Genomic DNA, 15,668 nt, shown 5'->3' on the forward strand with positions numbered 1-15,668 from the left:
GGTCGGTAGTGTCATGACACTGTTTCTTGATGACCATCTCCAACTACTATGCTCGACAATTGTTTTCAGGCCATCGTCGACAACCAACTTTGGGTGAACCTATTCATAACAATTGTTTTCGCCCAATTTTGGTGGGGTGTGTTTTAGTGACCCCTAATGTCAACCTGTAATTATCATTTTTTAGTGACCATCACCGAACACGGTTTGCAACCATATATAGTTTTTCTAAACTTTTTTTTCTTTAGAAAAAAATAAGAATCCCCAAAGCTGTAAGCCCTCAAAATAAATAAAAATTGGTTTATTTTCATTGATTTCTAAAAATTCTGTTCCTAGTCGTAGTTGTTGTTTGTCTTTGTGCAGTGCATACACATAATTACAAAAAAAGAAGACAGTAAATGAGAATCTTGAAGAGGAAAAATGGCGATGGAGCTGCTTTTGTACTTTCATCTCATGGTTTTGTGGTTTGCAAGTTTCTTCTACGTTAAATAGCACAAAAAGCCGACTCAAATCCATTTCGAATATTTCCCAACAAAGTTCCAAACAGATCATACCCATTCACTACTCTCAACTAGCTCCACAACAAAATTCCACTCAATCCCTCCAAATTTCTTCCCCTTTTTTTCTCCTCTCCTTTCCATTTCTCTGTTTCTTCTCTTCAAAAATCCCCCTACCCTTCTCTCAAATTTCTTATTTTCAGCCCATCTTTTCTTGCTTTGGTTTTGGACAAATGGACAACACTCAGCGGATTGAGCAGCTGAGAAGATTAGTGGAGAAAAATGGGATTTCTACAGAAGTAAGTGTTTCTTTTCGTTTCTGGGTTTTGAATTATTTTTATGTTATGTAATCTTTGATTTTGATTTTGCAGAAGTATGGTGATCCGATGATGATGAGGTTTTTGATTGCGAGGTCGATGGATGTTGATAAAGCCGCTAAGATGTTTGTGCAATGGCAGAAATGGAGAGATACGATGGTTCCGAATGGGCAAATCGATGAATCTGAGATTGAGGATGAATTAGGAACAAGGAAGATGTTTTTGCAGGGTTTATCCAAGAATGGGCACGCTGTGTTGTTCTTGAAAGGGAGCAAACATTTTCCTGCTAAGGATCAAGTTCAATTCAAGAGTGAGTTTCCTTATCTCGTTCCTTCGAATTCAATTTCATTGGACTGGGAGTTCTGTTTTGAATTTGTTAGCCCGCCTTTGAAATTGGTTTTATTGATTCTGTTTCTCCGTTGGCTTTCAATAGTTTCTTTTCCACCATGTGTTTGATTCTTGGTTTGTCCTCGAAGATGTGGGTCTTTGTTTTTTTAAAAAAAAATTATATAACGCTTAGAATAAGAGTTCCAACTTGCTTTCTTTTTATATTATTTTCATTAGTAGCTTGAACTATTCTTTATCTTGGAAATGCAAAATTATGAATTGTAATTGGTTGGGTTTCAACTTGATAATGGGATTTCACTGTATGTCTTTAAGACAAATAAGTGCAAAATCCTTGGGATGAAGTTTAAGGATAGCTATAGTTTATCCTTGGTTTTCTATTTTGAGAAGCAAAATTTTGTGGAAAGGCTAAATTATAAAAATACCCTAAACTTTCTCACATGTTTCGATCACAAGTTGCAATATTAATCTTGACTTTTTATTGAAGTATCAAAACTACCCTTCAAGTAGAAATGTTTTGATTGTCATACAAAAGTTGGGACATGAAAAGGTGTGGTGGTGTTGATCTGGGATAAAATTTTGGATCAATAACGCCGACTGGTATGTTAAAACTGATTTTTTTTTTCAGTCTATTATCATGAAGGAACAATTTTTCAATGATATAAAATCTGTTATGCCTTCCAAAATCACAAGATTGAGATTATGACTATATGAGCAATTATGAAATAAATGAGAAAATTCAGATCTGTTATGGATTTTTTTTTTCTATCTTCAAAATAGAACTCCAAACGCCTCACTAGAATTTTAGCCTAAAAAATCATGCAACTCTGGACTAGACCCACCCCTTTTGTGTGGGGACTTCCAGCTCTCAATGTCAATATGATTAAATATATTGAATTGCCTTGTTAAGCCTTTTGTCTCTCCAACAGTGCAGTATTATGCGTTTAATGCAATGAAGACCTTGACATATTTGCCCCCCTTTGTGGAAACACTATTAAAATTTCCTCAAACGTGAATAAAAGCTTGCAATTTAAAGCGAGTTTTTTTATGCTAAATGTTATAAGAGTTGGGAAATTATCAGATTAGTCGAGGTACACTCTTATAGTTATAAAATAAATAAAAAATTGAATTAAAGGCATCAGGTGATTGATATTATCTCATTCACTTATTTTTCATCTTCTTTATGCAGAGTATGTGGTTTATTCCTTGGACAAGACAATTTCAAGGTGCCCCTCGATCTGTACTAACTTCATGTATTGAGAACTTTTGTAAATTATCTTTCTTTGCACTCACTGCCCATTTTGACATCATATCAAATGTCATATGCTTTCTTTGTACCTCATAATTTTCCATCCTGTGAAGAGTTTGATTCTATAACGTACTATTGCTGCAAAAAGAAGATCAATTCTATCTTGATAAGTTCAAGTAACAGCTTATTTGGTGTTTCTGGTGTCTGTTTCAGTGCTTTTAAGGGAAGAGAAATTGGGAATGAGAAGCTGATTGGCATTCTTGATCTGCAGCAAATTTCATACAAGAACATTGATCCCCGTGGATTGATAACTGGCTTTCAGTTATTGCAGGTAAACTATGGAATAAAAAACACTTTTGGCTCTTGAACTTTCGCAGAAGTGATATGTTAGTCTCTTAACTTTAGTTTGGGAGCTTCAATAAGTGTAATAATTTAATATCTATAAATACATTTCAAAATGAATTAGTACTTATCGTGTCAAATATTATTAAAGATTTAATGATGTTTCTTATGCATGTAGATTGTTAAACTATTTAGGAATTTTATTTATAAACCAGCAAATCTTAATATTTATGCAATAAAAATTAACACTTAATTTCGATTAGTCTTTTTTATGGTAGGACCTGATAAGTTGTTACAGAATTGAGAGTATAGGGATTAAGTTGCCACTATAAATAATAACTACACTTTTACAAACTTGGAAGCGACTGAATCATCACAAACTGAAGTTTCAGGACTAAATATTACTAGTATGAAAGTTTAAAGAACTTGTGTCTTTAAACCTATATATTTGTTTTACACTGTATGAATTATAACTGATAGCATCTGAATGAAGTTTGTCGATGCTGTACATAGATTTTCTTTTCCTTTATGGCTGGAGCTTTAAATTTGTATGTATACAATTACTCTGGTTATTGACTAAATTTTCTAGGGACAAGATACATGTTCGTTTGCAAAAGAAACCCAAAATCATTGGACCATTAGAGTATGCATATTGCATAAGCTAGGAATTAGATGATTTTTTTTACTTCATAATATTGTTGGGTTAGGACTCCTCCCTGAAACTCAGACAAATCCCAAAACATCAATGGAGAAACAGAGACAATACTCTGCTAACTTTATATTAATAGAAAATACTCAAAGTTTACAAGCACAGTAAAACCATAACCAAAGAACACCAACATAGAAAAGAAGAAATAGGAAAATAGAAAGTGATGACTAGAATCCCGGATCCTTCGAGAAGGCCGGGTTCTTCTCCAAAAACAGCTCACAGCTGCTTTCCCAAAAGATGAACTCCCACCAATCCCCAAAACATTCTTTATATATTACTCTCAGTGGGTCCCTCTCAGATCCTCCTCTCCACATGTCTTCTGTCTATTTCCTAACATACCTTCCCCCGTCTTCCTCCTTCTGTAGGTGTTAATTATTGGGGGCCTAACATGTTGTTCACTGTTAGAATTTACTCGATGTCCTGCTTTCTTTTTCCAGCCAAACCAGTTCTTCTAACAGACGCAAGTTGTGATTGATGTTTCTCTAGTAGGTTCAGTTCATATAAAATAAGTATGCGACAAATCTTATCAAAAAGAAAAAGGGAAAAGAAGAGGTGTGAGATAAAAGATGAAATGGCTTAGCATAGTGTTGGGCATAGGATCTATTGCTTCAATAATATATCAAACCATAACTGAACCTAAAATCCAAACGGGTGTTTTGGCCCATTCAGTAAAAGAGAAGTAAATAAGTACCTTGTTAATATGTTGGAAGGTTGGAGTTTGTATTTGGGATGTAGAGCTTATAAGCATTTAAGCTGTATTTGGCCCTGGACAAGTGTCCAACATGTTAACTGGTGTGTCCAATTATTTTATTATTAAATTTTTTATTTCAGACAAGGCAGGACACGACACGGTTGGAGACACCTCTAGGACAAGACAACCTGCATATTAAAAAAACCCTCTAGGACAAGACAACCTGCATATTAGAAAAAAATGCTTAGTTGCAAATATAGCAATTACATTCAAAATAATGAAGTATATAGCAATATTTTTAAAAATTTACAAATATAACAAAACCTGTAAAAGTCTATCAATGATAAAATAAAAGTCTATCATTGAGAGTCTATTAATGATAAAAGCCTGTCACTAAAAAAATTTATTATATCGGTAAATTTTGCTAAAATTGTTACCAATTATAATGACGGTCGAAGACAACTAAAATATGAGGCATTAAGCCCAAGCCCAGCCCGTCGGTTTTAAAACCTATTTTAGGGTTTTTTTCAGGCTGGTACCAATCTTTTTCCACACCCACGAGGCACGATGGAGTTTCTCCACCTTCCTCAAACGTAGCCTCTTGAAGACCCATTAACCCTTCCATTTAATTTCTTTTTCCCCTTTTTGTGTTTTTTTTCTTTTGTTTTCAATTTCTTTCTTTTATCATCCATTTCTGTTTTTATATATTTTCTTTCTCTTCTATCTTTTTTTTCCTTTTATTAAATCTTTTTTTTCATTCTCTCCTATTATTTTTCATTTTTAAAATATGTTTTTTTCTTTACCATTATTTTTATATAAAACTAGGATCAACTATTAGTCAGACCGTAATTAATTTTATGGTTATTTTGATGTTTTCAAAAGTATTATTTCTCTATATGCATCATGTATTTTTATTTTTGTAAAAAAAATGTGCTGTCTGTCCTATGTGAGTGTCTATACTGTTTAATTGTTGAGTTGAAAGATTGAGTTTCTGCTTAAGTGTCCTGTGTGAGGGCTCCGATTATTCATACATACAAATACAGGGGTATGAAGGGAATTACTCACCAGACAGCAACGAGAGAGAAGGGAAAGACATTTAGAGAAAAACAACACATGACATCTCTCTCTCCATATTGCTAATATGATAAATATAAAAATAATTAGTAATGCCAACATGAGCTTAGCTACTGGCACCCGTACTTTTAAATTTGCTATTTTTTCAATTTAAAAAATGTTGGTGACATGTGCCATATTATCATAATTTATTTTTTTTGCTATTTTTGCAAGCGTCCCTAAAAAAATGTCTAGGGATCGGTGTTATTTGGTTAAAGGCTGCTGAAGCTTTTCGAGGGAGAGGTTGCCAGCCTTATGAAAGAAGCTGGTTTTGTTATCTTCTTGTTTATATTTGTTTGTTCTACTATCACTCTTTGGCTTGTTTTGTGATCATTCTCTTTGAATATCAATAATATATCTACAAAGTGCTGCCTTTGTTTTGGGTTTTCCTGAGTTTTAGGTGGGAAACTTGACAGTTTCTAAATAATTGTGAAAATTAGATTGAGAAAGCTAAATCAAGTTACTTGATAAAAATGAAAGTAGAGAGAGAAGTTCATCGGTAAATGTGAAAAGTATAAAAAAATTGGAAAGATCAAAATACTTGATAGATGTGTTAACACTTATTATTGAGGTTGAGTTGTTTACCTTAAGACACTAATTTAAGAAGTTGGTGGTCCTAATGGCTCCTTAATCTAATCTTAAGTTCAGGTTGTGGCTGGATGATTTTTAGGCTCTCAACTGTCCTGAAGTACCTTTTCTTTCTTCCTCTTCCTTATAACCATGACAAGTTTTGATTGTTTTGCCTTCTTTAATGCAGGCTTATTATCCTGAACGTCTGGCAAAGTGCTACATCCTAAACATGCCACGGTTTTTTGTCAGTGTGTGGAGGATGGTCTCTCGGTTCCTTGAGAAGGCAACGCTCGAAAAGGTATGTGAATCTCTATAACAAATGTTCTAGAAAAGTTGCATCCATAATTTAACTATATATATGCTGACAGTAAATCTATGCATTTTCAGTTTAGGAAATTTTACTTTCACATCGAAATTATAAAGTCCATTCATTCTCTTAATTATTCCATTTTTTTTTCTTATTAAAGAGAAAAGCTTGATAAATAAGTCTTAGGTTCAACTTCATGAAATTAAAGGTTTAGATTAAAATTGATATATCTTGCCAAGTTCAGGTTATGAGAGTGTATTTTCTCTAAAGAAAAATTCTCACCCTTAACTACTCTCTTCTCTTCTCTTCCCCTATCTCTATTAGTTTACTAATCAAGTAACCCACATTGATGAGCTAACTGAGAAAAAAAAGTGTGCCCTACCCAAGAAGGAAGTGAAAACCGTGGCATGCTTAAACGATAGAACTAGAGTTGTATTGTATTTCATATTTTCATTGTTTAGATATTTGGTTTGTTGCAAATTTGAGAATCTAGATCTTGAATTGAAACCAGGCTTAAAATGTGTTTGAATATATATATTTTTATAAAGCATAAAAATAATTGTAATCTTCAAATGTTTATTAGGTTGAGTCTCAACTTTTACTAATTAATTTTATGAACATCTTGCTACGTTATAAATTTTGTAAAATTATTATTTTACAAGATTATACAAGTTATAATATATTATAGGCTACAGTATACATGTTTAAATTTAACCCAAATACTAATTTGTCAAATGTAATTTTGTATTTTAAAATTTCAAATTCAAAATATAAATAGAATGTAAACGTAAAAATATAAAAATATAAAGATTGACAATCAATATCATGAAGAGTCAAACCATGATCTTTGAATGATACATAGTGTTTTATCTACTAAGTTATGAGATAGGATTGACATCCTAACTTAAATTTTGGCTTTAGGATAAATATTGATTAGCATGAAGCTATAATTTCAAATCGGTATAATGTTACAATAATCTTTTGAATCGAATTTAAGAAGGTGATCACTGTGTAAATATTATAAATGAACTTATAAAGTGCATGTGAGCAAGAATCATTGTTAGGCTGATTAATATTTTGATGACATTTGTATTTTAAATTGAGTGTATGAAACTGATGTGATCTCAGGTAGTGATAGTGACCAACGAAGAAGAGAGGAGAGGTGTGGTAGAGGAAGTTGGAGAGGATGTATTGCCAGTTGAATTTGGTGGAAAGGCAAAGCTTATTGCTATTCAAGATGTTGTTCTTCCTCAATTGGCTGCTTGAATGTTAACAAATTGGATGGGGTGTCTATATATATATATATATGTATGTATTTGTAATAAATGTAATTTTTAATTGAAATTGTTGTATAAGCTAATTGAATACATGAACTTAGCATAGCTTTTAGTAATAATATAACATGAAATTCAAAGAAAATTGGAAAGAGAAGGGAATTTTATAATATCTCAGTGAATTTTTCTCTATTATCTCTTCCAAGCAAGATCGTAAACAAAAAAGAAAATCTTAAGATTCGAGCATGTGTGATAAGAATTATAGTGTTTCACACGTTCTGGATGAACCAGTTACAAGATCTAAGATAGCAAAGATTCTACAATCATTCATTCTTCTTGTACAAGAATGGATGAGATCGGTTTGTCTTTAATTTCATGCGCTACATGGTCATGCAAGAGATGAAATATAATTTGTTGGAGTATTGAATGTCAATGTTTGTTCGGTTGAAGCTGACCTTGAGGTATACATTAATCTTCCACGAATTCTAACACTTTGAAGATCTTCATTTTTATTAGATGGTTGGAAGAGAAGTTTCTTCAAAGTTTTATTTTTCACTTTTTGGAATTTCTTTAAATTGGTTAGAAGCTCTACAAGTCTGTCTATTTACTGTGACTTTTTATGAATGAAAATTGAAATTGTATATACCGAGACTTTCCTCTTAATAACGACAATTATTGCGATAAAATGCATGTGAGTTGTTTAGTTTAACATTGATCAAGTTTGACTATAAAGTGATTCAATAAAAAAAATACAATATTTTCAAATATGGCTTCTAGATTTTCACACTACGAGAACTTTTGGCAATTTCAAACACTTTTTATCTTGATGCATCATTTTACGTGGATAAAAACGTGTTTATCCCGACAAAATTCTAATTCGTCAACAAAGTTTTAGAAATCAATATATTTTTTCTACTTATTTATGTTGACGCAAGATTTTTTACATATGACGATACAAATAATGTCGACCAAGCTTTCAAAAAGAAAAACCAATACATTTTTATACATATTTATATGACACAAGAATTATACATATGACGACGATGCAAACGTTGGAGTTTTAAAAACAAAAACAAAAACAAAAATAATCGTACATTTGTTTACATTTTTATGCTGATGCAAGATTAATATAAATGACGACGTAAAACATGTCGACATAAGTTTTTTTTCTCTAAAAGAACTCATACATTTCTTTTACAAATTTATACCAAAAAATTGTCAGCATCAATTTAAAAAAAAAAAAAACCCAACTTTTATATAAGAAAATTTTAGAACAAAAAAACCATACATCTTTTTATACATTTAGAAAATTAATATAATTGGGCACAAATTTTTGTTAAAAAAAAAAACGGTAATTTTAATTTTCCTAATGTTCCTTCCCCACTATTTCCCTCCCTTTCTCCAACACACAGCCACTGCCCTCCGCACGATTTCCCTTCTTTCTCCCACTGCCGCGCCCCTCCCCCCCGCCAGCCCTGCGATTTCCCCCTTTCTCCCACAGCTGCCGCACACTGCCGCCCCTAAGATTTCCCCACCTTTTTCCGGACTCCATTTCTCTCCGCAGTAGCTTCCCTGCTCGTGCCCGACTTCGTCTTCTCGCTACAATCGTATGTTATCCCTTCGCACGCTCACTGAAGTTTGGAAAATCTTTTATTTTCAACAAGTTTGGTAAATCTTCAACTCTCGTTCTATTGAATTTGAAACCAAAATTTAACATATTCTTGTTGTCTAATTCCTTATAAAATAATTTGAAACCAAAGTTTAAATGATGTAGAATATTTATTATCACATTCTCTATATACAAGGACTTGAAATTTAATTAGTTTAATTATCACGTTTATTTATTTATTTTATTAACTTTACTACCATGTTAAATAAAGTATTGTATATGTGAATTGCTATGCCTATCTTGCAGTTTCATAGATTTGTATGGAATATGAGTATGGTGATTTTTGTTGAATTTGAATTTCAAGCATGATCTTGGTCCTATAATCAAATTATTAAACATTTGATCAATCTAAGAAGTGATCAAATTATAACATTCTCTTGGTTGATCTAAACTAGTATAGGGGGGTGTTAGTTTCGATCTTTAGATTGAGGATTAGGATTGCCTTATTAGTGTGTAGCTAGTCCAAGAGCATTATGAATTTGTAATGAAAGGATTATGAATTTGTAATATATGGACTATTTAGTCAAGTATATTAGTTTCCTTTGCATTTTCAGCACATTTTTGCTTGTAATAATTGGACTTCTAAGTTTATGTATGAACATCTGAGTTACTTGGTTGCTAATTTTGCAGGTTTTACTGCTAAACCTTCGCTGAATGAGAGAGCTCACATGAAATAACCCAAAAAACTTATGGAATATGAGCTTCAACTTTATTAAATGGAACTTGAATTTCTCATCTACATTCCAATGGCGCTTTTCAAAACTACGCTTGCCAATCCAAGCCTTTCCAAGTCTGGAAAATTCACTAATTCTTTTGCCGTTGCTTCACGTATTTTTAGCAAAAATCTCTCCTATGTTTCTCAACCATATAGATCAATTTGTACAGAAGTAATCAATGTTCTCCCTCCTCTGGATGAAACCTATATCAGTAATAACTTCATTTCCCTCTTTAGCCAACAAAAATTTTCCCTTGATGACCCTCAGCTGAAAAATTTAGCTCCAAGTCTCAACCCTCGAATTGTTGAAACTGTCTTGAATGGCTTGGGGAGTTGGAAGATTGCTCATATGTTCTTCACTTGGGCCTCAAAACAACATGGGTACAGACATAATTGTAATACTTTCAATGCCATTGCATCAATCCTATCACATGCTAGAAAAAATGCCCCACTACGAGCCGTTGCTATGGATGTCCTGAACTTTCGTTGTTCGATGACCCCTAGAGCTTTGGGAGTCTTTTTAAGATGTTTGGGAAGTGTGGGGTTGGTTGAGGAAGCTAACTATTTGTTTGATCAGGTTAGATCAATGGATTTGTGTATCCCAAATAATTATAGTTATAATTGTTTGTTGGAAATTTTGTCCAAGACAAATTCTATTGATTCCATTGAGAACAGGTTGATGGAGATGAAAGATTTCGGGTGGGAAGTGGACAAGTACACATTGACACCAGTTTTGATGGCTTATTGCAATGCTGGCAAGTTTGACAAAGCTCTAATAGTGTTTAATGATATGCATGAGAGAGGTTGGGTTGATGGGTATGTCTTTTCGATCTTGGCATTAGCTTTTAGCAAGTGGGGTGAGGTAGATAGAACAATGCAATTCATAGACAGAATGGAAGATCAGAATCTTATGTTAAATGGAAAAACATTCTATGCTTTGATTCATGGTTTTGTGAAGGAATCCAGAGAGGATATGGCTCTTAAGTTGCTTGAGAAAATGCTGAAATTGGGTTTTACTCTTGATGTTTCAATCTATGATGTGCTAATAGGAGGGCTTTGTAAGAAGAGGGCATTTGAGAAAGCAATGGCTTTGTTTTTTAAGATGAAGATGCTTGGAATTACGCCTGATGTTCAGATACTTGCAAAGCTGGTAGCATCTTCTCCAGAAGAAAGAGTTGTGATCATGTTACTTGGGGAAAGACCAAAAGATATAAATGATGAAGGTATGATCTTTCTTTTCAATAGTGTGCTGAAATTTCTTGTTAATGCTGGAAAAGTAGAGAGTACTTGTTATTTGCTTCAGCTTATGATGGGAAATGAATCTCGTAGTGATAATATTCACATTTTGGACATCCACCAAACTTTTAAGAAGTTACTTCCTAATACTGCCTCGTTCAATATCGTAATTCATGGTCTGCTAAAGACAACAAGTAAGTTGGATCAGGATGCAGCATTAAGCCTCTTTGAAGATATGGTTCAACTTGGTTGTGAACGAGACCAGTTACTTTACAACAATTTGATAGATGCACTGTGCAAATCAGATAGATTGAAGGAAAGTTATAAGCTTTTGAGAGACATGGAGCAATCGAGACTTCAGCCGACACATTTTACCTATAATTCAATATTTGGGTGCCTATGTAGGAGAGAGGATACTGTAGGAGCCATTGAATTATTGAGGGAGATGCGGGGTCATGGGCATGAGCCATGGATAAAACATTCTACACTCCTCGTGAAACAGCTGTGTAAGAATGGGCGAGCTATTGAAGCTTCTAATTTTCTTGCTGATATGGTTTGTGAAGGCTTCTTGCCTGATATAGTTTCCTACTCTGCTGCCATGGATGGCCTAGTCAAAATTAACAAACTGGATCGTGCTCTTGAGCTGTTTCAAGACATTTGTACTCGTGGTTGTCGTCCAGATGTGGTTTCTCATAACATATTGATAAAAGGCTATTGTAAAGCTGGAAAAGTTAATGAAGCCTACAATTTTCTTCACAAAATGAGAGTGGCAGGGCTTGTTCCTTCAGCTGTTAGCTATAATCTTCTTATTAATGAATGGTGCAAAAATGGTGATATTGATAAGGCCATCCTTTGTCTTTCCCAAATGAATGAAGAGAACAAGAAACCAACCATCATCTCTTACACGACTTTGATTAATGGATGTTGCAATTCTGGAAGGCCTGACGATGCCAAAATACTTTGGAATGAAATGCAGGAAAAAGGTTGTTCCCCAAACAGGATCACTTACATGGCAATTGTGCACGGTCTTTGCAAGTGTGGAAAGCCTGATGAAGCTCTAGTTTATTACCATAGTATGGAAGAAAAGGAAATGAAACCTGACAGTTATGTATCTGTTGCATTGATTGATGCTTTCATATCGAAACATAACTTTTCCATGGCTTTTAACATATTAAAGGAGACAATTGAGAAAGGAAACATTCCCGATCCAACCGACAAGAACTATGTAACCATAAAAGATGCAATCTTTAAATTATCTAAAGATGAACAAACTGGCTTGGAAGTCAAAGCTCTTATTGAGAAGGGCAGGATTCCAACTATTAGTGTTTCATGTTTGAGCAGCTGAAGTTGAAGTTTTTCTATCAACTTATCAAAGGTAGTCGGATGAAATTTTTGGTCGCAAAGCCCAAAGAACATGTTGATACATTTGAAAGTTGGGCCAGTTTGATACTTCTATCCTTATTCCGAGGATCAATTTTCTAAATTTCAGGCTGCCTTCATTCAGTTGTAGAATTGATGTTCTAAACTATTTTGTTTCTCTTCCCTTTTCTGAAAGTTCTTGAGGAAAACTACCAACGCGTCTGGGTGAGTGCTAATTGTGAATTATGGACACCGCTTACTTCCTGACCTTTATATACATAACTTTTGTGATTCCTTTTCTTTGGATTGGGTGAATTGAATCCTATGTTACTCTGACTTGTTTTATGCTCCTCAAGAGTGATGCAAATGTTAAAGTTACTGCCACTTGTATACGAGTTCCTGTCATGCGTGCACACGCCGGGAGTATAAATCGTCAATTTGAGAATCCCCATGATGAGGTAAGGTTTTAATTTGACATTGTTTTGGTTGGTGCTATTATATATGTGGATTCTGGTTGAGATATCTATCGATTGCTTTCCATATTGATTTTGACCTTTCCTTTGCGTATTTTGTTGAGAACGAAATGATTTTGAAGAAGACTTCTAAATGGGGACTGGTGATCCAACGTAATTATGAAAATAGAATGTAGAATCAAGGATAACCTTGGTGGTAATGAATAAGGATATTTGGAAATGGAGATAACCTCCTTGCCCTAATTATAATTCTGTCAATTGTGCTCCTAATATATTCTCATTGTACATTGGCATTCCAATAGGTTTGATTTTACTAGGAGATGTTTGATTGAATGATTCTTCTTTAACGCTCTAAGAATGAAACATTTTGAAATTAGCTCTGTAAGAACTTTGATTGATTACTATGTAATAGGTTATTTCCCTTTCCATTTTTCTTAGAAGAAGTTTAAAAATTCATAAATTACCAAAAAGTTGAACTTATACAACATCAGAAATTGTAGCAAATAAAGCCCAAACACTGTTTTTCGTTTTTTTTTCCTTCAGAAACTTCTTTCTTATGTTCTTGGCCAAATATTTAAAGTCTGATACTTGCAGCTTCTCCTTTCCTTTGAACTTTCTTTCTCATTATTGGATCTCTGAGTGCACACTCGCAGTTGAATTCGAGGTTGTTGTCAGTCCAGCATGAAATGCATCTAATGCTTGAAATTAATTGAAAATTTTACTGTTTAGATGAAAGATATAATTTGTTTTCTCCACAATGCAAATCAGATATTGTGTAACATGACTTAATATCTGACTTCATGTGTCAATTGACCGCCAAAAATACCTCTCTTTGTATATTATCTCTTCTATTCAGACGTTGTAACTGAAGCAGTAAAATCTTGAACCATTATGATAGAACCTTAATAAACTGAACAGAAATACAAGATAAAAGATAAAGGATAAAGTAAAGTCATTTGGGATGATTGAAGTCTTGATCTCAAGACAAATATTATCCATCTTCCTCCTTCCCTGCTTTACTTGTAACGAACTACTTAAGCTAATTACTCGTATACCTTTCGCTAATACTATTTGTATCACATTAATACATTGGTGATCAATGATGTAGTTGCAAAAGTATAATTTTAGGAATCGAGTGAGTGACAATTAACATCTCTGTTTTATGTTTTATGCAGAATACAGCCAGAGAGATTCTGAAAAATGCTCCTGGAGTGGTCATCATTGACGACCGGAAAGCCAACCAGTTTCCCACGCCCTTGAAAGTATCAAACAAAGATGACATTGCAGTTGGAAGGATTAGACAGGATGTTTCACTTGATGGAAATAAAGGGTATGTTATACCCTACTGACTAGTTTTACCTAAAATCTACTTTATAGTTTTCTGTTTATTTCCTAATTGAAATTTGGAAACAAAGCTAAAGATTCTTATGGTATGGACGCAGATTGGACATCTTCATCTGTGGGGATCAAATTCGCAAGGGTGCAGCCCTTAATGCAGTTCAGATCGCCGAGTTGTTACTTTAATCCTGACCATAGCAGAAAGACGATGGTATATTGCTAGACAAAGTCTTTATTTCATCGTTAGTATTTATGATATGGTAGGATGTCTCAGGAGGCAAAAATTCGTATGTTGATCTTCGTATCCATGACTTAGAGCAAATTTTGCAGGAGGGTGGAGTAACATTATGAGTTTGCATTTAGATGTGTCAGTCTAGTTTAAAGGAAATTTTTTGGAATTGATGTTGTTCAGAATGAGGAAGCTGAGTTTGATGGTTTGTTGATTTAATGTGTGTGTTGAATATTAGTTGTGGAGTAGATGAATTTGCATTTCACCTAATTAATAAATGTTTAGTTAACATTAAGTAATTGAGTGTTTTAGTTTAATTTGGGATCATGGAGATAGATTGAAGTAAAATATGTTAGGTCATTCATATTCATCTAATCAACTACTTCTCATGCTACCTCCTATATTTTAAATCCTTTTTTTTTTTTAAAGTCTAATATAAACTTTTGTTTTGATTTTTAAATTTAGTATTGTGCTTTGAGTTTGGTTCATCAGTTGTTTATTTTAATTCCTAAACGTTTCTTTTTGTTTTTTTTATTACCTCCAATTCAATTTGTTTAACGTTTCTCTAACTTACGTATTTGACTTCAAATCATACTTTGCATTAAATAGAATAAAATTAAGGTTCAAATACTAAATTACATAATAAAATTGGTTTTAAAAAATGTCAATAAACAAAAATTCGGCATTATAACAAATCGGATGATTTCATTTATGGATAATCCTAAAATACTCTTAAGAGGATTGAAGTAAAAGAATCTTTTTTTCTTACCTTTTAAAAATTGAGATTTAGTTACTGAAATCTATTCTTTCTAATACCATATATCTTTTACATATTTATCAATTAAATATGATATATAGACATCCCTTAAATTTATTTATATGTACCAATTTTGATAAAAACTCAATTTCTACCCAATTCTTTTAAGAAGAACTATATGAGATTTATCATAACAGGACAAATGTTTTCATTTTATTGAAGGTAAGATGATTTATGGAGATCAAATAGGGTTTGGACGAATAGGAGGTTATCTTATGTTTATGGTGAGAATGTGAAGAATTATTTGTCTTAGTCTTTTTGTTGTAATAGAGTTTTTGGGGTGCAATCTGTCGAACAATAGTTAGTCTCTAACGTATTTACACTATACAATTTGCCAAATATCACCAATCATCAAGAATTAAGCAATTCACTCAAGACATTTGTGAACTAAGCAATTCACTCAAGACATTTGTGACGTTGA

General features: G+C 33.2%; 3 protein-coding genes across 6 annotated transcripts; all 3 read left to right on the forward strand.

Annotated features, from left to right (window-relative positions):
- Window positions 1-360: 360 nt before the first annotated feature.
- On the forward strand, window positions 361-7,603 carry LOC101223183 (SEC14 cytosolic factor). 2 transcript variants are annotated; one of them, XM_011656166.2, is made up of 6 exons: window positions 361-793; window positions 866-1,121; window positions 2,346-2,409; window positions 2,619-2,736; window positions 6,018-6,128; window positions 7,266-7,603. In XM_011656166.2, the coding sequence occupies exons 1-6, from the start codon at window positions 728-730 to the stop codon at window positions 7,401-7,403; spliced, it is 753 nt and encodes a 250-aa protein (XP_011654468.1). In that variant the 5' UTR covers window positions 361-727; the 3' UTR covers window positions 7,404-7,603. The 2 variants fall into 2 exon arrangements, with proteins under 2 accessions (XP_011654468.1, XP_004142263.1); XM_004142215.3 differs by having other exon boundaries at window positions 370-793; window positions 2,346-2,382; window positions 7,266-7,583.
- Window positions 7,604-8,791: 1,188 nt separating this feature from the next.
- On the forward strand, window positions 8,792-14,800 carry LOC101202915 (putative pentatricopeptide repeat-containing protein At5g08310, mitochondrial). Of its 3 annotated transcripts, XM_011656168.2 has the most exons (5): window positions 8,792-9,079; window positions 9,711-12,615; window positions 12,747-12,848; window positions 14,039-14,193; window positions 14,306-14,800. In XM_011656168.2, exon 2 carries the CDS (start codon window positions 9,797-9,799, stop codon window positions 12,374-12,376), a length of 2,580 nt encoding a protein of 859 aa, XP_011654470.1. In that variant the 5' UTR covers window positions 8,792-9,079; window positions 9,711-9,796; the 3' UTR covers window positions 12,377-12,615; window positions 12,747-12,848; window positions 14,039-14,193; window positions 14,306-14,800. The 3 variants fall into 3 exon arrangements, with proteins under 3 accessions (XP_011654470.1, XP_011654469.1, XP_011654471.1); XM_011656167.2 differs by having other exon boundaries at window positions 9,711-12,848; XM_011656169.2 differs by having other exon boundaries at window positions 8,792-9,018; window positions 9,711-12,848.
- On the forward strand, window positions 12,735-14,387 carry LOC116403830 (aspartate-semialdehyde dehydrogenase-like). Its single transcript, XM_031885461.1, has 3 exons — window positions 12,735-12,848; window positions 14,039-14,193; window positions 14,306-14,387. The coding sequence occupies exons 1-3, from the start codon at window positions 12,735-12,737 to the stop codon at window positions 14,385-14,387; spliced, it is 351 nt and encodes a 116-aa protein (XP_031741321.1).
- Window positions 14,801-15,668: the final 868 nt, after the last annotated feature.

Source organism: Cucumis sativus, chromosome 5 (assembly GCF_000004075.3).
Source record: "Cucumis sativus cultivar 9930 chromosome 5, Cucumber_9930_V3, whole genome shotgun sequence".
In the NCBI taxonomy this organism is placed as follows: Eukaryota; Viridiplantae; Streptophyta; class Magnoliopsida; order Cucurbitales; family Cucurbitaceae; genus Cucumis; species Cucumis sativus.

Coding starts and splice junctions, on each gene's coding strand:
- LOC101223183 (XM_011656166.2), top strand. CDS start 728: ATGGACAACACTCAGCGGATTGAGCAGCTGAGAAGATTAGTGGAGAAA. Junction 794..865: donor AAAATGGGATTTCTACAGAA/GTAAGTGTTTCT, acceptor TTGATTTTGCAG/AAGTATGGTGATCCGATGAT. Junction 1,122..2,345: donor GGATCAAGTTCAATTCAAGA/GTGAGTTTCCTT, acceptor TTCTTTATGCAG/AGTATGTGGTTTATTCCTTG.
- LOC101202915 (XM_011656167.2), top strand. CDS start 9,797: ATGGAACTTGAATTTCTCATCTACATTCCAATGGCGCTTTTCAAAACT.
- LOC116403830 (XM_031885461.1), top strand. CDS start 12,735: ATGCTCCTCAAGAGTGATGCAAATGTTAAAGTTACTGCCACTTGTATA. Junction 12,849..14,038: donor TTGAGAATCCCCATGATGAG/GTAAGGTTTTAA, acceptor TGTTTTATGCAG/AATACAGCCAGAGAGATTCT. Junction 14,194..14,305: donor TCACTTGATGGAAATAAAGG/GTATGTTATACC, acceptor GTATGGACGCAG/ATTGGACATCTTCATCTGTG.